General features: G+C 54.4%; 1 protein-coding gene across 1 annotated transcript in view; it reads right to left on the bottom strand.

Moving 5' to 3' along the window:
- PLCG1 (phospholipase C, gamma 1) overlaps nt 1–8,826 on the bottom strand; it is a gene marked incomplete at its 5' end in the record, with an annotated part of 18,928 nt that extends 10,102 nt beyond the window's left edge. Inside the window, 12 exons of the mRNA XM_009579103.1 lie at nt 228–415; nt 649–750; nt 1,693–1,815; nt 2,249–2,417; nt 2,808–2,928; nt 3,252–3,337; nt 4,152–4,270; nt 5,026–5,127; nt 6,146–6,218; nt 7,431–7,453; nt 7,804–7,887; nt 8,742–8,826. Coding sequence (XP_009577398.1) covers nt 228–415; nt 649–750; nt 1,693–1,815; nt 2,249–2,417; nt 2,808–2,928; nt 3,252–3,337; nt 4,152–4,270; nt 5,026–5,127; nt 6,146–6,218; nt 7,431–7,453; nt 7,804–7,887; nt 8,742–8,826 — 1,275 coding nt within the window. The remainder of the gene's footprint in view (nt 1–227; nt 416–648; nt 751–1,692; nt 1,816–2,248; nt 2,418–2,807; nt 2,929–3,251; nt 3,338–4,151; nt 4,271–5,025; nt 5,128–6,145; nt 6,219–7,430; nt 7,454–7,803; nt 7,888–8,741) is intronic.
- Nucleotides 8,827–9,205: the final 379 nt, after the last annotated feature.

The following is a 9,205-nucleotide window of genomic DNA, read 5'->3' as shown; positions in this document are numbered from 1 at the left end:
TGGACACGGCCTGCCTGCCCCACAGGAGTTCCATCGCGCCAGGGTCCCAAGGGACTTGACCCTTCTGCACTGGGACAGTGAGTTGACATGATGCTGGGGCACAGAAAAAGGGGAGAAACCTGCTCGCGCACCACTGGGGAAGGGGACCCCACCACTGAAGGTGGCGTCAAGATAAAGACTACCCCAGGAGCGACACCGCGCAGCAGGCTGGTGCCTGTGGCCCTCACCAGAAGGAGAGGGTGTAGTCTCCAACAAAGGTCTCGCTCTCTCTGACGAGGAAGGAGCCATCGGGGGCCCCCGTCTCGATGCAGTACTCCGTCAGCAGCCGCTCCGCGATGTGCCGCCCGTCGCGTCCCGCTCCCAGCTTGCCGTGAAACCACTTCTCCGTGGAGTGAAGCTCGGTGCTGTTGCTCACCTGGCAGGGGGAAAACCCACCGTCCTGGGTTACTGAGGGCAGGCTCGTGGTGCCAGAGTCTGCTCTGCTCAGGGGTCTTCCAACCAGGACCAGGGAGTTTCTGAAGCAGCTCCCACCCTTCCCACCACAGGGTCTCCCCCTGAAGTCAGCTGGCAGTGGAGATGCTCAGCCCCTTGGGCAGTCAAGTCCTTTCTCTAGGGGAATAACTCACTGTCATGCAAGGGAGCCCTCACCTCCTTTTGCTCTTCCTCATCCTCATTTCCTTGGTCACTGGTTGTCTCCCCAGAGTAATAGATCTTGCTGCTGGTCAGGACAAAGTAATGTGGGTTCCACTCCTGCAAGGAAACAAACTCTGGGCAAAGAGACCCCCTGAGGAAACACCAAGCTGGCCCACCACCCATCTGTGGGATCTTCCCTTCTTGATCAGCACAAGCAGTGAGGGGTGATCGGGTTTGTGAAGGACAGTCGCCAACAACACCGATTTCAGTGGAGTCACAGGAGCTTCCAAGACATCTCCCAGATCTGAAGCACGGGTTTATCAGTAGCAAAAAACCAGCATGTGATAGGTCTTGCATACAAACTGGCTGCAGATCACACTGGCAAACACCTCAGCACGTATTAAAAGATGACCAAATGAAGAGCAAATCAATGCAAAAAGAAAACATTCGGCATGGATCAGCTCGGGGGATATCAGAGATGAGGATATCGGAGATGGTTATGCAGCTTTACCATTGCACTTTCTTATTTTCCAAAAACCTGTTTCATTCGCGTGTGACTTTGCCTGACAGATCCTCAGCAAAGCAAAGCAGCTGAAGAAGTGGACTGTGTATAAGTAAGTGCGCGCAGTAAAATGAACGCTCGGCGCTTTACAAAGCAGAATGCTCGTTTAGGTGTGTTAAGTGTGTAGGCACTTGGTAGGAGGCAGGCAGGTCTAGAAATGCAGGCCATCGCTAGGACTTACTGCAGCAACAGATAACAGGCTATACGGATTACACAAGAGCAGCTGCAGTGCATCAGCCCAGAGCTCCCTCTAGCTCAGCCTTCTGCCTCTAACAAGGGCCAACAGGAGATGCCTAGGGAAGAGCACAGGAGAGAGCCAGCATAAAAACTCCCTCAGCCTTCAGAGACTCCTGAGAAACAGGATAGACCAACGGCCTCTTAGATCATTTGCACCACAGCCCTTCCTTCCAGCACCACACAGTGCCTTACGGAGTTACCATGTCATTTATGGAGCCCACAGAGCAGGGCCAGGGTGACAGTGGCAGAGAGAGACATACGTGATTGATGGGGTCTTCCAGGTAGAGGATCCCGTTCTTGATGGAGTTGCTGATGTCGTTCTCTGAATACATTACGGACGCAGGTAGCTCCTCGTAAGCACTGCCCTCTGCCAGCTTCTTGTGCTGAGGGACGAGAGGGCAGGTCAGGCACCTTGAGGGAAGCAGGCACCCAAAAAGCAGCATGGATTTCCCAGTGAACAACCCTAAAACTCCAGGTCTGCTGCAGCGGGTTCCTCCAGACTAAAAGGACCAAGGTAAGACCCGTGCCACAGAGATTATCAAATAGCACTAAAGTCCCACCCTTTTTTCCCCGAGGTGATTTCTGCAGCAGAAATACCAACATCCCCCAAGAAAGGCAGCACCCAGCTCGCTTCCCAGCAGCTCCTCTCAAGCAAGAGAGCTCTTTGTCTCCATTTGTTTCTAGCATCAGGTCTCCACTTCCACCTCATGCCCTGTCAACCAACCCCTTTCAGAGGTAAGGGGCTCCCCTTGGTCCCACACCCTCACCCCATCTGCCCCCATTCTCTCCACTTAGGAGCCTTGCTGGGGAGTTCACCTTGATGAGAATCTTCCTCTTGAGCTGGTTTGGAGAGGGAAGGCCGTCAGCAGAAATATCTACTGGTTTGGTCAAGAGCATGTCCCCAAAGACCTTCTTGAAATTCTGAGCCATGTTCCTCTGTTGAGCAATGCTGCAGTGGTCCTCAATGGACAGAATGACGGGGAAACTGGGAGGAGGAAAAGAGCCATCAATCCCAGAGTGGTGTCTGGATGGAACTAACACCTTCTGAGCCCTGTTTCAAAACCTGGCCTCTGTGCCCTCAAAGAGCAGTTTGCATCAACAGTGATCTGTGCTGTCTTGAGCATTCAGCATAACCACCCTACAGCAAGGTGTCCCTAACGCTGCTGGCAATGCACAGAGTGGAGAAGGACTGGAAAACTACTGGGGTTTACCCAAGGTCTTCCCTCTGACAACTTTTTTCTGGGTGAAATCTCCTCTGGGCTGGGAGGCACAACACGCTTTATTCCCACCGAATCCCAGGCACACGGTCTTGTGTGGGGTCTCTGGATAAAGGTGGGCTTCACTTTGCTGAAGACCAGGTCCCTGCTGTACTCACTCGGAGGTGACAAAGGCATGCTCCTTGATAGTGACCAAGACATCAGAGAACTTGATCTTGGTGGTTAAGGTGTGTCCATGGTAGATCACCGGCATGCCATCGGGACCGTCCCAGCAATCCACTGAAAGAGATCATGGGGGAAACTTAGCCCAAAGGCTGGAACATAGGCAGGACATGGACATGAGATGGACTGAACTAAGCGCTGCTGGGAATTGCACTGGATGGTAATAAAGGAGCGAGGTGAAAGTCCAGATCTTTCTGGGGGACCAAAAGCTCGGGCATGTACCACCCAGTCCCACAAAGCAAATGACCTCAGCCCTTTCAGCACATCATGGTGACAATGCTGCCACTGGCACGTCAACCTTCAGCCCTGCCTTCCACGCAAAGCCTTCCCTGACCACCGCAAGCTATCGCGACGATGGAGACAGATGTGGGGGCACTCACATTCGATACAGCGGCATCCCATGCGCAAGCAGCGGGCGTACGCCTCCAGCGAGGACTCGCTCGAGAACTGATCCCCCGTCAGGTACCTTTCATGTGAGAGAACACATCAACAGAGCAACATGCTTACCACGGCCATGGATGTCCACTGGGACATGCAGACCTGCCTCTGCAATGCAAGGAACGGCGAGAGCGACTTTCCCCCAGACCTGCCATCTTCTCCAGGTGAGGGGCTCAACTCTGCCCCTACTACAAGGGGCTGCAAGCACTACTCTGCGGTCCAGCCTTGCTGCTGGCTCTTGAGATAAGCCTCAAAGAGCGATATCAGCATTGGTGCCACAAAGAGCCCCCTGCACCCACCAGAAGCAGCCTGAGAGCAGGGTTAGACCAGCTCTTGTAGGCAGGCAGAGCTCGCTGCCTGCCCTCCAGGCTGTCAGCTGGCTTAGGCTCTTGGACCTTTAAATTCGGGCTGAGGTGCCCCCGTGAACAGGGAGCACAGACAGAGCCTGTCTGCAAAGAAAGCAGTTTCTGTAAGATTCTTCTAGCAGCAGAGAAGGAAAATGGCCAATTTCAGCCTGCCAGGTTTTTGTCACATCTGTCCTTAGAGGCTGTGGAAGATGACACTGCAATGGTAAGAAATCGCCAGAGTGACAGCCCGGGACCTGCGAGCACACTCTGTGCAGATGTGTGCTGCTGACTACACCGGAGCAAAACACGGATGGTTAAACGACGGAGGGAGGACTGGGGCACCAAGAGGAAGGCCTCTGATGTACTGACCCCGGGTTGGAAAAGTCTACTTGACCCGTCACTGGGATCGGGCAGAACTGGGAGAATCCCACCCTGGCACAGGGGAAGAGGATGCTGGGAGCGGGTGGGTGGAGAGAGCCATCCCCTAGTCCTTACGTGTTGTGTGAGGAGGAGATCCAGTAATGGGAGAGGGGGTTGTTCATGTTCTCCAGACACACCATGTCCAGTTGCGAGTTCCAGATGCTGTTCTCTTTGGAAAACAGGAAGGTGAGAAACTGCTCAGGAAGAAACAGAACTGTGTTAATGATGCGGAGGAGGCGGGTGCTGTGGTTTAGCTTCACACACATCTCACCCTCCGTGTCAGCAGCTACCGAGCAGGTAGCTATTTTCTAAGCTCAGCACAGACTGACCAGAGGCAACCAAGACAGCACACAAGCTACCTGACCCAGCGTGCTCGAGTAACCACAGCTTAGGCACAGCCACCTATCCTCTGAGCTGTGCCAGATATCTGTACAAATCCTTTGACCCAGCTGGAGACAAATGAATTGCTCTGCCTTTTATTTTGCAGCTCACATGGCAGGCAACAGCTCACTAAGGCCATGTGGGTCAAGGGACCTTCGTGTGGGAGTTGGTCCAGAGTGCCAGTGACATGGTCATCTCCAGTTGTTTTTATTCTTTTGTTTTCAGCTCTTCTTGCTTTGAAAAGATTCTTACATGCCCCAAAGGGGCATTAAGCCAAATGCAGCCCCTTTCCTTCTCCAAATGAACTGCCTGATGAGCACTCCCAGCTGCACACATTCACCACAAGAAGAGAGCCCAGAAGTCATTCCCTTCGCCAACCAGCTCTTGTGCAACATGGTGACCCACCACGCTCATCTCACACAGCAATGCAGCTTACAAGAGCTGTGATCCTTTAAGCACCGCCACCCCGCAGTGAAGACACGGACAGCAGAGCTGTCACACATCGCGCTGGGGATGTCACACCCTCCTCCGCCCCACTCCGTACACGCTAGCGTTCAAGGTGTCTTACTTCGTCCAGGGAGAAATAAGGCTCGTCAATCTCCCTCAAAGGGTCTCTCAGAAAGTTGAACATGAATTCCTGTACCTGAAGGGTATCTGCAGCCCAGAGCTCCTGCAAACCCCAAGAAAGACATAAAAAAGAAACCATTTCAGAAAGTATTCAAAACCACATGCAGCTCATCCAACTAGAAGCTTTAACCATTAAGGAGGCAGTTTTTAATGCAAGACCATCTCTGCCAGGAATTCAACTGTCAGCACAAATGCCGGATAGCATGCAACTGCAGAAATCTGCCCTGTTTCTAAGTGGTCTTCATTTTCTCAATCCACGCATTTTTCTCTCCGATAGCTCCTTTGCACACATCTGCCATCCCTCCTGCTTCAGCAGCAGAAGCCAACTCGGTTTCCTTTTGCTCCTCTCTCTCCCTGGGTGTCTTTCATTAGGCCATCAAAAAGGCTGCGTCTCTTTGCTGGTTGACCATGGGCAGGGAGGCGGCGGTGGGAGACGGGGAGGACGGTGCAAAGCAGGAGGCCCCATGCTCTCACGCGAGGCATGGCAGTGCTTTCGCGAGCCACCCCTGTCCTCTTGGAGAAGGAGACCAGCAACGAGCCAGGAGCGCAGCGAGAGTCGAAATAAAGGGCCTGTGCAGCCTGCAAACGCGCTGCTTGCGTCTATGTGTGTGTCCGAGCGTGCATGCTGTGCTTGCTGAGCGACCTAAAATCACTTTTAAATGGAAAGGTCAGCAATGGAATCGAGCGGTTGCTCCTCAGGAGCTGCTGAGAGCTCCCGAGCAGACAGGACGGACCATGACGCTTCGGCTGCTGCAAACCTGAAGTACCAGCCAGGGTCACAGGGACTGGGTAAATCTCCACTGACCAGTTCCTCCCTCCTCTCAGATCTTCTGCTCTTGGTCCCTTTTCTGCCTGGCTGAGGGCAGCTTTACCCTCACCAGCGCTTCCCCTGCACCACCTCCTGCTCCAGGAAGGATGCGCTCAGGTTGTGGCCGTGCCAGGCAGAGCACCCCACGATCAAATCTCTCAGCTCCATGGCAAGGCTACCCTTGGAGTACCGGATCCCTACCCATACCGGTGCCTACCCCCTCGTCCCTCCCCTGGGCCTGTGCCGAGCTCACCCTCTGGTACTCCAGCAAGAACTTCTGCAACTCCAGCAGCGACACCCTGAAGTGCTCAGACCTTTCTCCACCCCTGAAAAGCAGAGAGAGAGAGAGAGAGAGAGAGAGAGAGAGAGAGACAAGCTTCGGTCACTCACGCAGCACATCACGACCAACTGTTGCCGGCATCATGTGAGATGCCACCCGCAACCACCATGGCGCGTGCAAGCAAGACGTGCCCCGAGCACGCAGCGCTGCAAGAGCAGAGCGGGAGGAGCAGAGGCAGCCGAGGAGGGCATGACAGTAAACACACAGCAGCTGAGATTACACGTCCATATCTCAGAGCCTCCAGGAGCAGTCCAGGATTCGCACTGCCAAGGGTACGACAACATGAAACTCTGGTGAAGGGCAGCAAAAATCATCAGAGGGACTGATTTGTACAAAAAAAAATAGAGGGTCTGGCTTGTACAAGAGTGAAAAGAACTAAATAGGTGCAGGGCAGTCAAGGGGTGATTGTAGACAGGACAGAACTACAGGTATCCAGAGGACGTGGACTGAAGGAGGCAGGGCAAGGAATGAAGGAGGGAATCGTTTGTAGCTGATTATCTCAAAAGACTTGTCCATGAACGTACCAAGCTTCAATGGACAGCCAAGGGCCATGCTGGGGACTAACACCAAAAAAACCCAGAAATGGACTGGGCAGTGCTGGCTGCCCTGGGCAGAGGGATGAGCAAGATGGTCTGCTGAGGTCGTGGCCAACCCTCTTTTCTATGGTTATAATTAAAAAGAGAGGAATTACCTGACAAGTTAACAAGTCTTTCACTCTTTAACTTCCCTGTCTAAATTCAAGCTCTTTTTATCACGGCTGAGATGTGCACAGGGCAGGGAAGGGCACAGTTGGCAATGGCACCCCAGGCACTGCCTGGAGAGGAGCCCGAGGGGAGTTCGCCATGCACAGCCTGCACAGTCCCCGGCATTGCACCAACCACTGCACCAACCACGAGGATAACCTTTGGGAGGTGGCTCAAGGTCTGGTTACTTCACGTAAACCAACTGACCGTTTTTGGAGGCGGCTGACCTGAGCTGCATCTCAGCGGGATGTCTGGAAGGAAGAGAGCCCTCACCGACCCGAGCTGAAGTGTCTACAGCAAAGATGCTTATTCAGAGTGCAACAACGGAAGCAGCGCGGTGGCAAGCAAGAGGTGTGCAGCATTCCTCCTCCCCGACACGCTGCTGCAGGCACCAAAGCACATTACGAAGCAAAAGAAAACAGCCCTTTCCCCAGCAAATACAGAGAATTATCCACCTTTCTAGGAACGGGACATCCATCTGTAAAAGAAGAAGCACGAGCATTAGGTTTGCACTCAATCTCACCAACGTATATGAAAGCACAAATTGATCAAGAAGGTAACGGGCATAGCAAACCAGCACCGCGCAGCTCTGCTTTCCTACAGCCATTGCTCACACACCGCCTCCCCCGTCCCCAGCAGCCCAAGCAGCCCCGTGCTAACCAGCCTAAAGCAGTAACTTCTTTACTCCCTGTCATCCCTGGCCCAGAGGTAGGAGACAAGACCTATTAGCTGAGGGCAGCAGGGTTAAAAAGGCAATTAAGAGGGAATGCCCAGTAACAAATATGGTCTCTCCCTTCCCTTGCCGGCCCTGGAGAATTCAGCTCTTACCATTTTCTGGGCGCTGAACATCAGGCTGCGGTAGAGCTGTGCAAACTGCCCGTACGTGATATCCCCGTTCCTCTGCTCCACGTCCTGTGGCAAAAAAAAAAAAAACCCAGAGGTTTTACAGGGGCCACAGGCAACTCTGCACGGCCCGAGGAGTGTCTCGTCCCACCAGGATTCCTGGGGGAAAAGGAGGAGGGAAAGGCCAAAACCTGGCCAGACTTTGCCTCCTACCTTTGCCCATCTCTGCTGGGGCCAGTGGGACCCCGCAGCGCCCAGGACACAGGCACATCTAAACAGAGTTACGCGATTCCCCCAGCTCACGCACATAAAGGCATCACAGTGCTGATTAAAAAGTGTTATCGTTTACTTGAATAGTTACATAAGGATCATTTTAATTTTTGTTTGCAGAGAGCATCCAAAGTGTCTGGAAACAGCAAGAGCCGAAGCGCCTGCTCTCCTTTGGATACGCTGCCCTTCGGCCTCGGAGTTCAGCGCTGGTGGAAATGGCTGGTCACCAGGAGATGACCCTTCGTTCCTGGGTCTGCAGTGATGCTGGCAGAGCTGGCCGCCTCTCACCTGGTGGCAGTGGGATGCAGGACCCGGGATGCAGGACCGGCTGGCCTCGCTGCCCGTCCTGCACTCTACCCCACCAGGGCAAAGCCCTAGACCAGAGCCAGGAGCAATGCGGGGAGCGGGGGAGGCAGGGCGGGGTAAAAAGAGGGCGCTGGCCACAAACGGGTCAGGGTGCGGCACCCAGTGGGAGCTGGCACCTCTTCAGTCGCCGCCGTGGGTGGGGGCCCTCCCGGGAAAGGCTGGGAGCCTCTGCAATATGCAAACGTGCCGTGGGAGTTTAACCACCACCAGGTTTTGCTCAAAGGCAGGCAACGGGCTGCCCAGGGTCCCCAGCGCAAACGAGGAGAGCGGAGGGGTCACACACTCACCGTGAGTCTCTCCCGCAGGAACCTCATGTTGGGGACCCGGTAGTTGACCTGAGACAGCATGTTCTTCAGATCCTTGGCGGAGATCCTGGCTCGGCAGGGGAAAGAGGGGAAACATGTTCAGCAGCTCTGGGACGGAGGGGTCTCACCCTGGGACCAGGACACCACGTGCACTGAGTGGCCGTGCCCAAAGGGGCATCAGCTGTGACACACAAGGACGGATGCGTGACCCCAGAAGGACGCCAGGGTTGGGACCAAAGGCAGAACGGAAGAACGTTTTGCACCCCAATGAACTCTGCATCTATGCCGCACGTGGGGAGCGGAGAAAGGTGCTTGCCTCCCAGTGGGAACTGCAAACACCGCTCCTGCAAGCTCCTAACACTGCAGGGCGAGTCCCAGCACCCTCAGCCCACTCGAGCCGCTGCCGCAATGGGCACCCAGTGCCTACTGCTTTACAGGAACGACTG

Source organism: Fulmarus glacialis, unplaced genomic scaffold (genome assembly GCF_000690835.1).
Source record: "Fulmarus glacialis isolate BGI_N327 unplaced genomic scaffold, ASM69083v1 scaffold446, whole genome shotgun sequence".
Taxonomy (NCBI): domain Eukaryota; kingdom Metazoa; phylum Chordata; class Aves; order Procellariiformes; family Procellariidae; genus Fulmarus; species Fulmarus glacialis.
The sequence above is the reverse complement of the archived record's forward strand: the minus strand, read 5'-3'. Positions and strand labels throughout refer to the sequence as shown.